We start from the raw sequence: 18,472 nt of genomic DNA, 5'->3' as shown, positions 1-18,472 counted from the left end.
ACATTTGAACAATTCGATGATTGCCAGTCATGCCCGACCAATGACTGACAGGAAATCCCAAGAATCAAATTCTGCAAGAGTATTGATTATTGATATTATATTGATGTTAGTCATGTTCCAAATCTCTTTCAGTAAAATTGAGAATTTTATGTAATTTGTAGGATCATGTAATTTATGAGATTTATGCAGTTTATGAGAATTACGAAATTTATAAGAATTGTGTAATTTGTGAGAATTGTGTGATTATAAAATTGCATAATTTGTGAGAATTATGCAACTGTGAGAATTTTATGAGAATCATGAAATTATTGAGAATTGTGTAATAAGAGTAAAAGTTTTGTATTTTTATGCCTTTGTTAGATTTACATTCAAATCCATTAGAAAATAACTTTTTGTTAACCACAAGTTATTATTATTACTTTTATTATTATTATTACTTTTATTATTATCATTATTGTTAGTAATCTATTACTATTATTTTATTGTCATTATTTATCATTATCATTATTATTAATAATTTTTTTATTATTATTTATCATTATCATTATTAATTTATTATTATTTATTATCATTTTTAATATAATTATTATTATCATATTTATTATTATTGGCTCACAAGGAGCTTTCACACAGGTCATAAAGGATCTTTCCTTGAAAATAGCCTGTGTGTTCTCTGGAAGCTTGGTGACAACAAGTCTCCCCATTTCTCCAGTGGTCTCTACCTCTTCCACATTTGCAAATGAATTTGCATTATCGCAACAGCCGCCCACCATTGATCTCCCGCTAGCAGCGACCATTGGTCTCCACTGGAATTTGAGTGGCAATAAGCCTCCCCAAGGTCCCGCTTCTCTTCACATTTGTCCAGTGGAGGTTTAATCAGTGTTCTCTCCTCGGTCTTTCCATCATCCTTGACCCTTCTCGGCTATTTGACATCATTCTATTTTGTGTGTGTGTGTGGAGGGGTTATTATTATTATTATTATTATTATTATTATTATTATCATTATTATTATTATTGTATTCTTGGGGTTAGACATTTCATGAATAACTTCCAACTATTCCTGTCTAATGCGATTTTTCTCATGCCAGCCGCCATAATCACGATGTCATCAACTAATTTCAAATAATTCAGAATAAATGCTTTTAAATCATCAACTAATCTCTTCCATGTTTAAGTTACCTGTCATGGATTTTGTTCATTAATGTCAATGTGGAACAAATTTTGAACCATTTTGAATGACTGATGGTGTGCGACATGGCCATACTTGTCGAGACATCATTACTTTCTCATGGATGCCTTTAGTGTGAGACTGGCAGTTTTCTCCATGCAATCTGCTGTGGCTAGAATCGTTTTGTTTTGATGTTTCGTTGTTTCACAGCCATAGACGTGTGTACAGACAATGGGATTCCTGCATATTGCAAAATTGTTGACAGCTGTCTCAAGACTCTCCAAGTGGCAGATATATGTCATCTTATAGTTGTGTCAGTTCATCCACTGCATTTAATTGCGTCATCTAGGTGAATTTGTTGATACTTTCAACATCTACAACAACTTTTCTTTTCGTGGGAATTGAGGTGTGCTATAATTGAAATTGGTTGTACTGACATGTTGATGCAGTTTTTGTGACATCACTTATTGCATATTCTGCATTTGATGCATCAAATTAAACAATTATAACAGGTTGATATTCCATCATATAGTGAAACAGAAGTAAGTATATATATATATATATATATATATATATATATATATATATATATATAGAGAGAGAGAGAGAGAGAGAGAGAGAGATACATATGTATGTGTATCTTTAAGATTCTAATTATTTTCAAATCCTATTCGAAATAAAGAGTACACACAATGGTATTAAAGTCATATACAGCTGTTTCCAGACGATGTTTATTTTTAGTTATAGAATATAATGCAGTACAAAATCTGTTCGAACAGTATCTGTACTCAGAATAGGCTTTTTGATCCTCATTTGTTTATATAAAATAATTACAATATCCCCAAAATGATAACTTACAACACCAGACCCAATGTTATATACATCGATAAAATGTTGTGGCCATAGAAGAGAGAAAGCAGTATATAATTTAGATTTTGCAAGTCATCATTTCGCATTTTACACATTGGAAGTTATGTATTTTTGCAATAACAGTTTTGTTTCTTTGAAATAAAATTGCTTTAAAAAATCCATTTACATTTCCCTTTCTGGAATTAATCTTGCATCCAGCATGGCACGGAGAGAAGAATTGTATTCCATCGTCGTTGCACACCGGTTCATAGATTTCTGTCGTACAATGGCACGGTTCGTTGCATTTTGAAGTCAAGTTGACCAAATGATACGCTTGGAAGCTAAATAAATTAAAAAAGAAACAAAAAAAATTACATCAGTTTTAATTAAAAAGGTGGTTAATAGTATTTATAACATTAGCAGTATTTTAATAGTTGCGTTATTAGTAGTTTTTTAATCTGTAGTACCAGTTATAGTAATGTGACAGCGTTTGTAGATTTAATTGTAAAAGTATTTTAATCAGAAACAAGTGGTCAACCATAGTCGAGAGCGACTCTCAGTTTTTCTTTTTCATTAGTTATTACACCGAGACATAGGAGGGGGCACTGCTCTTTTCTCAAGATTACTCCACTTACCCTTGCTTCTCATCTTATTATGCTGAGTGTTTAGTAAGGGAGCATCAAATACAATTGTTTAAGTCTTTGTAATGACTAAACTGATGTCTCCTGACCTATTAGTAAACATTCTTACTATCATGCCAAATTGGCCGGTAATATTTTGATAATATTATTATTATTAGTAGTAGTATTAGTATCATTATTATTATTATTATTATTGTTATTATTATTATTATTATTATTATTATTATTATTATTAGTAGTAGTAGTAGTAGTAGTAGTAGTAGTAGTAGTAAACATCAGGAATAGTGAGGAAAGTGAGTTGCAAAAATAGCAAAAATAGTTGACATCAAGATGAATTTCCTAATTCGGAGGAAGGAGAGTCACAGCTCCCTGCACAACTACTAATAATTTGAAACGCTTTTATTTAGTAAAATAGCAATCTTGGAAAAAAAATACAAATAGATCATCAAACTAATAAGAAATCAAATTGTTTGGTATTTCGAATATTTATTTTATAAAAAGGTTGGGAGATATATTAAACATTCGTTTTTTTTAATGTAGGGTGCACATTTTTTTATTTATAAAACTTTAAAAAAATACAGGTATTGTGTCCTTATAATTCTAGATACTCATTTTAACATCAGTTACTCTATAATTATTAGATTTACAATGAAATTATTATAATTCTAATAAATATATACATTTTATTTTAAAGAGAAATAGTTATTTTATATTTTGATATTAAACATTATTTTATGAGGTCCTTGAAACCTTCTTGATCCGAGTAATTAAACTGATGGATCATTTCTAAGTAAGAAATGAAGCAAAATACATGGATTTCACTTGATGGAAGGCGACATTAAGTCATTTCTCTATGCGCATCGATTGTTTTCATGGCAAAACTAATTTTTTTTTTCTCAGAGAGAACTGTTACTCTTACACAATTCTCTCTGAAAACTGAAAAAGAAGGCAAAGCAAGATGAAGAGACGATTAGAAAGAGTGAAAATGAGAAAAGAGAAAGAAAAATGAAGTAAGAAATAAAGAAATAAAATCCAGTCAAATAGCAATAAAAATATAAAGAGTGTAGTGATTTGAGAGAAATCAATTTTTTTGATTAAGAAGATTTTGACCCAAAACCGCAAAGAACTAACATCAATTGAAGGTTTTAATGATTTAAACAAAAAAGTATAATTCAACTAAAATGTGAAGAATTCACATTTCAAAAGACTGATTTTATTTATGATCATTGTAATATTTTGAGAAATAATGATACGAGGGGCGTGCAATAAGTAATGCCCCTGACCCACTTCCCATAGCAGTAGAGCAACGAAACTTGGCATTAGTCTTTCTCTACATAGGAACCACCCAGAGTTATGCATTTCTCCCATCGTTTGATGCAGCTCTGGAGACCGATTTTGTATAACACCCCAGGTTGGTCCTCCAACCACGATGTGACTTCAAAAATCAAGGCTGCATCATCTGGGAAACGCTTTCCTTTCAAAAACAACTTCATGGCTGGGAAGAGGGGAAAGTCAGAGGGTACAAGGTCAGGAGAGTAGGGAGGATGATGGAGGGTTTCATAATCACGCCCGTGCTTCTGATCTGGCGACATGCGAGTTGTGGACCGGAGCGTTGTCCTGCAGGAGGAGGGTACCTTTGCTGATCTTGCCCCGCCTCTTGATTTTGATAGCTTCCCTTAATTTCCTCAAAAGTGAAGCATAATAGGCTCCTGTAACTGTGGTAACCTTTACCAGGAAATCTGTCATCACTATTCCGTCCTGGTCCCAGAAGGCTGTGAGCATAACCTTGCCAGCAGAGGGATGCACCCTTGCCTTTTTTGGAGGTGGTGAGTCCAAGTGCTTCCACTGCATTGACTGGGCTTTGGTTTCTGGATCATAGTGATGGACCCAGGTTTCATCCTGTGTAATCAGTCTTTTGAAAAACTTTGACTCATCTTCTTGGCACAATCTCCAAATTCATCCTCGAGCACTCAACACATTCTTGCTTCTGGAATAGTGTGAGCAACCTGGGAATCAATCTGGCAGACACTTTATGCATATGCAAATGGTCATGAATGATGGTTTCCACAGACCCTGTACTAATCTTGACATCTTGGGTTATTTGGCGAATAGTAATGCGCCCATCTTCCAAAATGGCAGCCTCAACTTGATGAACAGATGGCAGAAGGGGGGGTGGCGACCAGGTCTGGGAGCTGTTTCCACAGACTTCCGGCCATGTTTGAATTCACGATGCTAGCGTTTTTCAAGGTCATATGACGGGGCATTATCACCATAAGTTTCTTTCATTTCATCAAAATCTCCTGTGATATGCGTCCTTTCAAATACAAAAACCGGATCACTGCTCGACATTCAACAGGCTCCATTTCACACCTGACTCAGTTCAAACACATGTAAAACAGAAACCACAATTAGTTCAGAGCTGTAATTTGCCACATAACCCGTAGAAATATACATCATTGCACATGCAAAATTTCAGCTAGATCAGACAACTGTAAGTGGGTGAGGGGCATTACTTATTGCACGCCCCTCGTACATGTAGTCGAGAGAAAAAAGGTAAAATACCAGGAACGCGTCAAACAATGTTGAGCATATTGTTTGAAGATCCACCATAATTCTATAGAAATTGGTTGCAGGGGACTTGTGCAGGGTATTGACAAAAATAGGGATGGTGGGAACAGCGAGGACCCATAGAAAACAAATAAAAAAATATAACATAAAAACCAATTAAAGAATATAGCTGCATCTAAATGGATGTGAGTATAAAGATCTGGGAAAGAAAATGGGATGAAGGACAAAGTTTGAATTTTTGTACACGACTACATATGTACTTAGCTTTATTGATATGTGCTGACATTAAAAAGAAAACTAATAATTTTGAAAACACGATTTTTTGCAATATCAGCACGTTGCTGATAATTTTCAAGAAGACGATTTCACATGTCTGGAGTCAGGTCAGGATTACTGCCGTAGCTGATATAATGCGAAATCCGAAATCATAAATGAAGTCAGTGCATCACTGAAGATCTGTCTTCATAATTATATAGTGGTATTTTAGTAGTAGTAGCATTAAATAATAGTAGTATTGTAGCAGTAGTAGTAGTAGTAGTAGTAGTAGTAGTAGTAGAAGCAATCATAGTACTAGTATTTATCATAGTAATTCAACATATGTTAACAATAGTATTTGTGTGACGGGGTGATTCACATTAGTAGAATAATAATATTCTAATGATAATAATAGCAGAGGTATTTCTACTATTTTAATAGTATCTTGGCACATTTGTGTGGCAATAGTGATATTAGAAACATTAATAACATTATTAGTATTTTAGTACTTTCTATATTTTTGAGATGGAGATTGGCTATTCGTATTATTTTGGTTCTTCAGAATACTGATCTCATCTTAAATGTTATTTTCACAACATTTTGGTCCATGTACCCTCTGACCTTCTTTAAGTGTATCTTGTCGAACTCGGGAATCTGCACAGAATTTCAAACAGAAAGCTTTATTTACTTCACGAGGTAGCATGCTCTCATTTCGTCAGCCATGACTGGATAAAAGTTCTAATTAATTCGCAATTGTGTAATGTTGTGACGCTTTGGGCTGTGATCATAGCATAGTATCTATGTTTATTGTGGAAAGCAGGGCCAAGGGTCAAAACATTATTATCATTATTATTATTATTATTATTATTATTATTATTATTATTGTTGTTGTTAATTGATTTGAGCGACGGCGGGTCGCTGGATTAATTATTATGATTAAAAAAACATAACCAATTAAATTGGGGAAAATTTTTGATATATAATATAATAATATCGCAAAATGAATGTAAAAATAGAAAATAGATGTAAACATGATTTTGGGTTGGCATAAACAAATAACTAGATTGGAGTTACATCAGCTGTTGGTCTGACACGTAATGAGACACGTGACGAAATGTAGATTTGGGGAGATTCTAAGGAGTTGGTAGCTGGACATCAGAGAGAACGGACGACTCAAAAAGGGTCTCTCCATGTCGCAGGAAGCGGCGTCATTTTAGACAGTAAAGATGTAAAAACGTGTAATCTCTGAAGATGCTGGGTAAATCATGAAAATAAATGTTCATAAATAATCCAGGTGTTAAAAAGAACTGTTTGTCTACAACTGTTTCGTCCACGTCAATCGTTTCCTGTTAGAACTGTTGCATAAATGTTAAAATATACACACTAGACGATCAACTAAATGATACAATGTATATACATACAAGCATTTACATATACAGATAGAATATAAAACCCAATTATTCGTCGCTATGGAATATATTCACATACACACAACGTAACATAAGCTTTTTTGGTGCCATAATATAACAATTGTATTTTTCAGTCACTCACACTATGGATTGAACTTTCAACCTTCAAGAGGTTATCACTTTACAACTGAATTTTTCCAAGTATTTCCACAAGGTTGGACCAAATTGTTGTGAAAATTACATGATGAGATGAGGTGTCTGAAGAATCCTAATAATCTGAGTATTTTAGTAGTAATAACAATAGTAGTATATTAGTAATTGTGTTAGGGTTATGGTGGCTAAGGATAATTGGTTGACTAAAAATAGATATTATTGATATTTAATGTTTAGATTGCTAGCATCCATAATGTCTTCATTCAATTTGTACAAAATAGATGAGATATTTAAACGCTTCTATACTACAATTGATCTTTTTCTTAATGATTTTTTTAACCAAAACATTAATTGGTTTTAAATTCTGATTGTTGTAAAACGTGTTTATTTACCTGGCATTTTGATAATTTGCATTGATTCCAGCCATCGGTCCTGAATCGCATCGCACCCAGAAAGCAGCCACACCTGCTGATGATAGAGCCAAGGTGATGATGCACATTCGGGCCATGCCTCTGACATGAAGCTGCAGGCGACGACTAAGGTAGCCACCAAGCAACTGACCTGCCGCACCAGCTGGGACAACAACCACCCCTAGAGGAGAGAAACATAGAACATGTATTATTAGTTTGTTGAAAAAATAATAATAAAGCGCTCAATCACAGGTTCAACATGAGCTAATATAAATTATTCGATTTAAAAATGTCTCTTTACATGTTATGTCCGGTTATTCCGGATCTTGGGCGGAAACCAATTTTCCATTTCTATTACTTATTGAACAATCTGTTTCTAAGCCCAATCTGATTCTGCCACGAGGTCCAACATGATCAGATTGATGAAACGTAGGTACGTCCAACAGACACTGCAATGTACAGTTTTTAAATAAAATACTTGATATATATATATATATATATATATATATATATAGTAAGTTAAAAAATGTATATGGCGATTAAGCTACACTGAATATTCCGCGTTTCATCCACTCTAGGACTCTTCAGGAGTCCTAGAGTGGATGAAACACGGAATATTCAGTGTAGTTTAATCACCATATGAATTTTTTTAACTTACTAACTAGCTCTACCTACGTATTGAGCACTTTTGAAGTAAATACTTAAAGTTCACGCATAAATCTATACTTTCGTATATTAATTTTATGTGAGTAAATTAAGTAATTATATATAGGGGAAGGAGAGGGAGAGGGAGAGGGAGAGGGAGGGAGAGAGAGAGGACGGGAAGGAGAGGGAGAGGGAGGGAGGGAGAGAGAGAGGAGAGAGAAAGAGAGAGAGAGAGAGAGAGAGAAAGCATCAATTTAAAGAAGAAAAAGTGATTTCTGATGGAAATCTCAAGTGTGAGAGTTCAATGCAAAGCAGAGCATATATAAGAGTTAAAAGAAAAAAGCCAACTCAAACTTAGCTCAATCTCATTATATATTTATTTCAACCCACTATGGGCCTTTTCAAATGAGAAGAACAACAGGTTAACATCTGACTTAAAAAGTGAGAAAGTGTTTTGTACTTATTAGAAAAAAGGGAAAATAAGGGAAAGAAATGGGGGAGAAATAAGTCGTAAAGAATAATTGAGAAAAATAAATAAGAAGTAGAAAAACTAAGTCAGTAGGGAGCTTCAAAAATTGAGATCGTCGAGAAAGAAAAAGAAGGTCTGTTTTTTTGAAAATTTGTCCTCCAAATAAAATTTGTATGATTCATATTGTTATTATTTGTACATATATAGGTTGTACAAACAGTTTAAAAGTTAAATAGATTCTTTATTTTGATATATTTCTGTAATTTTAACACAATCTGACTAAGATATTGGGATTTTAAAAAAAAATGCAAAATTTAAAGAATCTTTATTTATGAAAATAACATTTTTTAAATGTTGCTCATTTTCAACTTCCCATATTTTGTGCTCTTTCCAAAACATTATTCATGATAAATTGCAGAATCTCTGCATTGTGATTTAACTCCCTTATTTCGTTCCTGATGCTTTCTTTCAATTCTTGCAGTATTTGGGGTTTGTTAACATAGATTCTTTCTTTAAGATATCCTCACAAGAAAAAGTCGGAGCTTGTCAATCTGGGGAACGTCTGATAATGCCATAGCGAGAGATAATATTGTTGTCAAAGATTTTGCCTAAGTTGCTCCATGATGTCTCTCACCGTACGCGCCGTTGCCCCATCTTGCTAGAACTATAAGCTAGGCCTATTTTAAATTTGTGGGTGCAGGAAGTCTGTAACCAGTCTGATATCTCTCTCCAGTAACAGTGACAGCATTTTTGTTTCAAGCTTCAAAAAAAAAATATGGTTCAATAATCTTCTCCTCCATTACTGAACACCATACAGTGCACTTTATGGGATGCAACTGCTTTTGATGAATTGCCCTTGGATTTTCAGAGCCTCAAAATCTGTAAATTTGTTTGTTAAAGAATCCATTCAAATAAAAATGGGCTTCATCTGACAGAAAATTGGGATCATTTCGGTAAAGTTCTTGCATTTGAACTGCATATTGAACCCCTGCTTGAAAATCTTCAAGGTTCAAGTGTTGAACAAGCTGCACTTTATGAGGAAAGAGTTTTAAACTGTTCAGAATATTGTGTAAGTGCTTTAACTTATTCCAAGTTGTGTGGAACATTATCGAATCAATGTTTCAGGATGCTGCTCTACGCTCTCTCGCACTCATTCCCTATTTTCATTTCTGATGATGTTTCGAGGTCTGCCAGCTTACACAAGATCAAGTACAACTCCTTGGTCTTCAAGTTGGCGCACAATGTTTTAAATTGTGTTGTGACTTGGACTATCTCTTACATGAAAATGCCGTCAATAAGCTCTTTGTGTCAAAATAATTTACCCCTGATGTGAAACAATTTTACAACTTGCGTAAATTGTTCAATGCTATACTTATCTATAATTAATTTTCAAAATATTATCGGTAAACTATCTGAAATAGGAAACAAAATAATCATTAATGTTAAAATTACAAATATTTTCAACCCTTCAGTGACTTTTGGGACAGACTATATATATATATATATATATATATATATATATATATATATATATATATATATATATATATATATATATATGAGCAAATAGTTAATAAAATATGTTATAAAACACTTTGATATGAGTTAAAAACATATTTAATCTGAAACGGAAACACTAAATAAATGGATAGTCCTTAATATAATAAAATAAAAATTACAATTAAATTTACCAAAATGATCCAAGATGGTAAAACTAAAGTATATTATAAATATTCAAGAATTAATATTTATAAAGTTATCTCAGCCAGATGTAAAAGCTCGATAAAAACCAAATAGGAGATAGAGATTATAATAAGAACAAATAGTTAATAAAACATGTTAAAAACACTTTGAAAAAGTGTTAAAAACATATTTAATCTGAAAAGGAAACACTTGATAAGTGGATAGTCCTTAATCCGCAGAGTTTCGAAGAAATACTTTCCTTCTCATCAGAGGGTAGGAATTAGCAAAATGCGGGATCGGATTTTGCATACAAATTAACTTTCTTGGATTTATATTTTTGGATTTTACCGTCATTGGATAATTTACCTTTCACCAGACTATCCATTCTCTTGAAATCACCTTTTTCTTCACCATATTCCCTCTGCTTCACTTTTTTGTTACCAAGTAAGATCTTTGACTTACTTGCAGTTTCATCAAATACTTTTGTATGCAAAATCCGATCCCGCATTTTGCTAATTCCTACCCTCTGAAGAGAAGGAAAGTATTTCTTCGAAACTCTGCGAATTAACGACTATTCACTTATTAAGTGTTTCCTTTTCAGATTAAATATGTTTTTAACTCTTTTTTAAAGTGTTTTTTAACATATTTTATTGACTATTTGCTCTTATATATATATATATATGTAACTTTATGAGTATATATATATATATATATATATATATATATATATATATACTCATAAAGTTACATATATGTTTATATACTTGTGTGTACAGGATTCAATTTTAAACTAATTAACCGATCATTATGAATTTTGGGACACAACTGCTAAATATAAGAAATCCAAATATGGGCTATTCTTAGTTCAGTTTAGTTCGATGCTAAAGAGATAAAAAGAAGTCACAACTCGTTTGGGAAAATTCAGGTACCTTCGATTTGTGCGCATTCTTCCTTTTGCAAAGTATTTCTGCACTACAATGAACATGAATATAAAATATTCATGTGGTTTTTTTAAACTTTTAACAATAGGCATTAGACATCAATTAATTTTAACAATAGGTATTAGACATCAATTAATTTTAACAATAGGTATTAGACATCAATTAATAAATATCGCCAAATTTAAATTTCTTTGGAATATTTTAAATCAAATAATGCACAAAAATAACGAGATGTTTTAACGTTTTTACAAAGATCTTATTTGGATCAGATGAGACGAAATATGGTGATGACAAGCTGCAGATACGTACCAGCCAACATGGAAGCCCAGGAGGGTGTCTGATGAAAATGGTTTTGAATGAATTTTGGAAGGAAAGTGGCAATTCCAGCTACATTGATAGATTCGGCAATGGCACTCAGGGTGACCATTAGGAAGGTTGGGTTCTGGAAGAGATTGCACATGGCCCCTGAGACTTCGTACTCCTTGCCTGGTTCAGTCTTTTTAAACTGGCACTCATCTTCCGTCCGTAATTGCTTCATGACATCATCGTCATAGTCTGGCTTTTCGGTTCCTGTACAAATGAGAATAACATTTATTTCAATGTGATGAAGGCAAGTTGACACACTGACTCGGTGTTGTCCGAGTGTAGAATAAGCTGAAAAAGAGATATTTAATATTAAATCCAGCAACTACAATACAGTGCGTTTAATTATTGAAAATCTTATACATTGTTTGAATTCATTTTTTGAATTATTGCTACTTCATACAATTTCATACAATGTACTTCATACAATTTATGTTTTTATTATGTTTTTAGACATTGTCTTTTCAATACGTGCATTACTAAGGCAGCAACTTCTATGTGTTCGAATTCCAAATCCAAACTCTAAAGAAATTTGTAATTAAATGTTTTATAAATGTTAAGAAATTAATATGAAAACATTATAAAACTATTTTTATTAAATTACCTGCTAAGAAAGCGTTGGAATCAGTGTATCACCATAGAAGGTGACGATGCTGGTGAATAAAGTCAAACTTTACCTTAGTGTTGTGGTTTCATTAGTTGAATCTTGAACATATTGAGCGGAGTGTTACTAAAATAATTTATTCTTTTTATCAACTCATTTTTGAGATTAAAAAGCAAAGCATTAAAAGCAAATTATTTTTGCGTAAAAATAAAATTTCTAAGATTTTTTTCAATAAAAACAATGCATATATTTATCATACTCCCTCGTTAAGCACAATTTTTATTACAAACTTTCACAAATATTGCTTCTTGGTAGAAGTGGTAGCAGCTAGGTAAGATAGAAGTTGGCATACCCATACTGCCACTCAAGGTTTTGAAAGATGTTTAGAAACTATTTAAAAACTGTTTTATGGTACATTTTAGTAATTTTATTATGTGGCAGACCCATTACAGTTTGAACTCATAATCACCGTTTGAACTTGTTGATGAATATAAAATTTAAGACGACCGCTAAATACTTCAATGAAACTTTACTATTAATCAACAATACTATTGCCACTGTTAATAAAAATATTTCTTTAAATTATCCATAAACATGCACACTTTATTATGTAATATTTGGATGGCTTAGATTACTTACAACGTTCCGGCCGATGTAATCTATGACTTTCTTCAGTAGCATCCGGTCAAACTTGGGAATCTAAGTAATATGTATGAAATTTCAACCTGAACACTTTTTTTTTAATCTACTAAGATAGTTTGCAGGCATTCTTTCAGAAAATCTATACATTCCTGTTCAACAAGATGATCCAGAAGACGAAGGTCGGTGGTTTCGTCAGTGGGAACTTTGGAGCCTAACATCCAACATGAGAAGAGTAATCCAAATAATTCAACGTATCCATCCTCATCTCAAATATTCCAAACGTCACACCCAACACAATTATATTCATCCACACGTGTTTTTTGTCCCAATGACTCATCAGTGCAACTAAGCACATCACATTTGAAATTTGGACATTAATGTGTTCTACCAACTTAGCTATCAAATCTGCTGTTAATGGGGAGGAAGTTATATTGTATTTAATTTAAACTATTCGTTTACATATTTATAATGCTAATAGCGGAATGTAATTTGGATTTTATGGGAGATTATTGCTTAACGTCAAGTAGAGAAGTATATTTCCTCCAACATATATTTATTGAGACTTATCTTAAAGTAGACATATCCACATCATGTCCTCTCAAGTATTTCATCACCAAAAATATTCATCTACATTCATTCTTTTACAATCATTTCTAAATTGATTTTTACGGTTTTTGCATCAGTGATACTTTTTAACATGATTATGTAATTTGTTTCAAAAATATATTTCTTTTTTAGTGACAGTAAGTTAATGACAGAGACTGACAACCTGGATGTTCCAAGGTCAAATCCAGTTTATTTCTATATAAATAGTTTCACTTAGGATGTTGGCAACCTTCCTGTGGTCATTTCTATAAGTACCCAATGTCTTTCTAGAAAAAATAGCATTAGAAAGATATTGGGGAAAACAACATAAACAACAGAATCATCTGATTCCAAAGAAATAAAAGATGATCTATTTGAAATAAATAAATGTTTATAAATCTTTATAACTATTAAGGGGTAGTGATTTTACATGTGTAATCTATCAATTGGATGGTAGTCTTCAATTGGATAACAGTCAGAGCCGAGTGGACAGGCTAGTTACTGAAGTTGATCCTGGAATGTATAAATTTTTCTATTCAACAAATGTCGCTTTTTTCCTTATTCAAGCATTAGGCATTTACTAATATTACGCAACCCCATTTTCCAATTCTCACAGGTCAGCGGTTCAACAGTCTCCAAATCCCACCCTGTGCAGTCTTGTACAATCACTAGCTTCCAAGTGTTCCTGTGAAACAATACATCTATGTTTCTACAACGTTTTATCCAGGAGAATAAACGTTCCACATGACCATACCAATATGATTGATTCATACTTAAGATAACCTCTATATTGAACAAATTTCAACAATCCATATATGCTGATGTGTTGAATTTGGTCAAAATTCATAATGCAGATAAATCCAATCATATGTGTGTGGTTGTACTGCAATCAGGTGAGAGAGAGAGGACTGGATGAGAGCCGAGCGTCCACTGCAATAAAATACACATATACAGCTGTTGGACAACTTACACTAGTGACGGCTGCAGATATTGAGCTCATGTAATCATTGGTTAAAAGTAGATGAAGCACCCTTTAGCATTGGTAGGTAATCACCTAGACAGTGGTCTAGATGAAAGCACCGATTATCACTTTCTCCATCGTATTGATGTCAGAAAAAGCATCTGGTTTACAAAACAACTAAGGAAATGACTTCCAAAGAAAATCTGCTACGTTTCAGGCGATGTAGTTTAATGGCCTGGCCATAGATAAGTTAGTCTGGAAGTTAATTCCTAAAAGCTGTCCAACACATGCCAGCATGTAAAACGGAGTTATGATGATGATGATGCTGCTGCTGCTGATGATGATTTATGGTGAGTTTTCATGAATTTTTGATTAATCTGTTCTTACTGGTAATTTTGATGACTAGCAGAATATATGTGACAGAAAGGAAACATCTTTTATCTGGGAGGATAGTATTATGACGAACAAACATGTACTACACTAGCTTCTAAAGGAATAGACAATGTTTGGGAAGATGGTACCATTATAAACGGTCATATATATATATATATATATATATATATATATATATATATATATATATATATATATGCTGCCTCTTAAAGGAAGTGGTCATGCCTGGGTGGGTGGTACCATGATGAACGAACATATACTGCACTCCCTTTCAAAGGAGGAGGCAATTCCTGCTAATAATGGTATTATACCAAACTAACATGTACATCATGGACTTCAACAAAAGAGAAGGTATTACCTGGGAGGATAGTCTCGTGGCAACAGATCAAATACAATACTTTCCCTCACCTCGAATAAAATATAGGAAAATCAAATAGGAGTAATAATATAGTTTCAGTTGGGACTGGCAGATAGCAAACCTCCATTAGTAATTGATAAAAATGAAGAACAGGAAAGAAAAGTGACGAAAGAAAAGATCGAAATAATACATTCACCCCCTGAAACATTTTCTAGTCAAAACTCATCATTAACACTATAAAGAATTTTACTTTCTCCCTATATGTACCTAAAATTAAACAAAACTTTCATGGACGAAGTTTGTTTTAAAGAAGTTCATAATTTGAAACACGTTACTGCAGGAATATTTCTCTACAGACTTATAACATGGTCGTTTCAAAGTTCAGTTTTACTAAATATCTGTCATGTCGTCTTGTGAATGAATCACTCATTTCATATCATCAATCGAAGAAACTTTCATATCATTGTTCCGTCATTCATTTGAAAAAAAAAATTATTATTCTCAAGTGGCAGTTGGTCTTGGTAAGCGTTAAAAAATCTATGAAACCATTTTTCCTATTTTTTTAAAACCGTTTTTAAATTAGCTGTTCCGATTCAGCATTGCCTGGAAGTTTGTTTCTTATATGCATTTTCAGAATCACATCATATCCACTGTTTGAATAATAATAAACTATTGTGCATTCGATTAGAAATAGTTTTTTTATAAGAACATAGTCGCACGAGAGCGAAACAGATTTCGACATGTACTTGTATTATGAAAGCCATTGATGTCATTTGGGAATTTGACTACATATAAGAGTTTAATGGTTTTCTTTTTATTTTCCATAGTGTGCTTAAATTTTTTTGTGGTTATCAAGTTGCCGATGAAATCTTGGCATCTTTTCATTAATATGTGGCTACATTTTATACTGTCGACAATGGCGTTAAATGTTTGTAAGTCAAACGCAGACTCAATTTAAACATAGACTGCAACATAATCCAGAAGGCTGGTCCGAATCATCTTGAGAATGAGATAACATTTCTAAAGCATGTGTTGCATAAATATGGTGTGTTTTATATGTTATTGTAAAGATAAATAGCAAGGATTCAAATGGCGGTCAAGGCAACTGCGTTGAAGAAAAAGTTGTATTCGTTTTCTCTGTTTACCAACAATACCTCTTCCTGATGATTTAATGTTGAACAGAACATCTCAGATTAGTATTCATAATTTGCATTATCTGGATTACATTTTCAGTCGAATTTGTTTTTCATTTTTATGCCGTGTTTACATATAGTTTATCATCGACATCATGTGAACAATCACAACTAAACATGATCATGTTCTTCTTAGAATGTATTGCAATTTGAATATCTAGATCAAGGGTTAAGATTAAGGACGCGGTTCCTACAAAGATGAAAACCATATTTTTAGAAATTACTTTAGTTCTGTTCATTGTTGAAACTCATTACTTGGCCCATTTTATAGCCAATAAAGTCCCGCTTGTTATATATTCATTACCCAATAACAACTCTAAATCTAATGGCATGGATTCGAAGCTTTATTAAAACAGTAACCATTATGACACATTCAGTCTAATTTTTTTTGTCAGCGTTTCTATGGAATAATTTTGGAAATACCTAAAATGTGGAGAAATAAATTCTTACATATTCGAGCAGTATCTCCATTTCGTTTATTATTATTATTATTATTATTATTATTATTATTATTATTATTATTATTATTATCAATTTTATTATTATTATTATTATTATTATTATTATTATTATTATCATCATCATTATTATTATTATTATTCGGTTGTTTCGTTTATTATTATTATTTGGTTGTTTCCTTTATTATTTGTTTCGCTTATTGTTATTATTTGGTTGTTTCGTTTAATATCATTATATTTGGTTGTTTCGTTTTTTCTTATAATTTGGTTGTTTCGTTTTTTCTTATAATTTGGTTGTTTCGTTTAATATTCTTATTTGGTTGTTTCGTTTAATATTATTATTTGGTTATTTTGTTTATTATTTTTTGGTTGTTTCGTTCATTATTCTTATTTGGTTGTTTCGTTTATTATTATTATTATTATTATTATTATTATTATTATTATTTGGTTGTTTTGTTTATTATTATTATTATTATTATTATTATTTGGTTGTTTTGTTTATTATTATTTTTTATTATTTCGGTTATTATTCTTATTTGGTTATTTCGTTTATTATTCTTATTTGGTTGTTTCGTTTATGATCATTATTTGGTTGTTTCGTTTAATATGATCATTATTTGGCTGTTTCGTTTGATATTATTATTTGGTTGTTTTGTTTATTATTCTTATTTGGTCGTTTCCTTTATTATTATTATTTAGTTGTTTCGTTTAATATTCAAATTTGGTTGTTTCCGTTATTATTATTATTATTATTATTATTATTATTATTATTATTATTATTATTATTGTTTTTTTTTTCGTTTATTATTATTGTTTGGTTGTTCTGTTTCATATTATTATTTGTTTTTTTTTCGTTTATTATTATTATTTGGTTGTTTCGTTTATTATTATTATTATTATTATTATTATTATTATTATTATTATCATCATCATCATTATTATTGTTTTTTTTCATTTATTATTATTGTTTGGTTGTTTCGTTTCTTCTTCTTATTATTATTTGGTTGTTTCCTTTAATATTCGTGTTTGGTTGTTTCGTTTATTATTCTTATTTGGTTGTTTCGTTTATTATACTTATTTGGTTGTTTCGTTTATTATTATTATTTTGTTGTTTCCTTTAATATTCTTGTTTGGTTGTTTCGTTTATTATCATTATTTGGTTATTTCCTTTATTATAATTATTTGGTTACTTTGTTTATTATTATTATTTGGTTGTTTCCTTTAATATTCAAATTTGGTTGTTTCGTTTATTATTCTTATTTGGCTGTTTCGTTTATTATACTTATTTGGTTGTTTCGTTTATTATTATTATTTGGTTGTTTTTTTACATAGGCGTCACCACTTATCAAGGTCGAAAGGTCACTCAAGGACAAGGGTTAACGAGTGTACAGTAGTCAAAAGGACAATATAGTAATCGATAGTAATGGAAGTTCGGTAAATTTGTTAACTTAAGTGGAACGGCTCATCAGAAATTTGTTCACGTTGGACTTGAAGACAACCATATTATAGACGGCTGGAGAGCAGGAAAACAGAAGACAATTCCACAGGCGTGCAGTTGTAAGAAAGAAGCTTTGATCATGGAATCTATGTTTAGGTTTAGGCACAGATAAAGAGTGGGGGGAATTATTGATAGTGTTTTCAGCTAGACGAGTGTTTATTGTGACAGTTTGGCGAAGGAGGACCATAGATTGAAGCTCAGTCGAACACTTTCCATGAAAATAACG

General features: G+C 31.9%; 1 protein-coding gene across 3 annotated transcripts in view; it reads right to left on the bottom strand.

Moving 5' to 3' along the window:
- The window catches only part of LOC145243687 (solute carrier organic anion transporter family member 4A1-like), a 357,257-nt gene that overhangs the window by 9,712 nt on the left and 329,073 nt on the right, over nt 1-18,472 (bottom strand). For all 3 annotated transcript variants that reach the window (XM_080106745.1, XM_080106746.1, XM_080106744.1), the window contains 3 exons: nt 11,501-11,761; nt 7,436-7,634; nt 2,205-2,358 (listed from right to left, as the gene is read on the bottom strand). In XM_080106745.1, coding sequence (XP_079962871.1) covers nt 2,205-2,358; nt 7,436-7,634; nt 11,501-11,761 — 614 coding nt within the window. The remainder of the gene's footprint in view (nt 1-2,204; nt 2,359-7,435; nt 7,635-11,500; nt 11,762-18,472) is intronic.

The sequence above is a fragment of the Euprymna scolopes genome, chromosome 22 (assembly GCF_053919585.1).
Source record: "Euprymna scolopes isolate OS-2025 chromosome 22, ASM5391958v1, whole genome shotgun sequence".
Classification (NCBI taxonomy): domain Eukaryota; kingdom Metazoa; phylum Mollusca; class Cephalopoda; order Sepiida; family Sepiolidae; genus Euprymna; species Euprymna scolopes.
The sequence above is the reverse complement of the archived record's forward strand: the minus strand, read 5'-3'. Positions and strand labels throughout refer to the sequence as shown.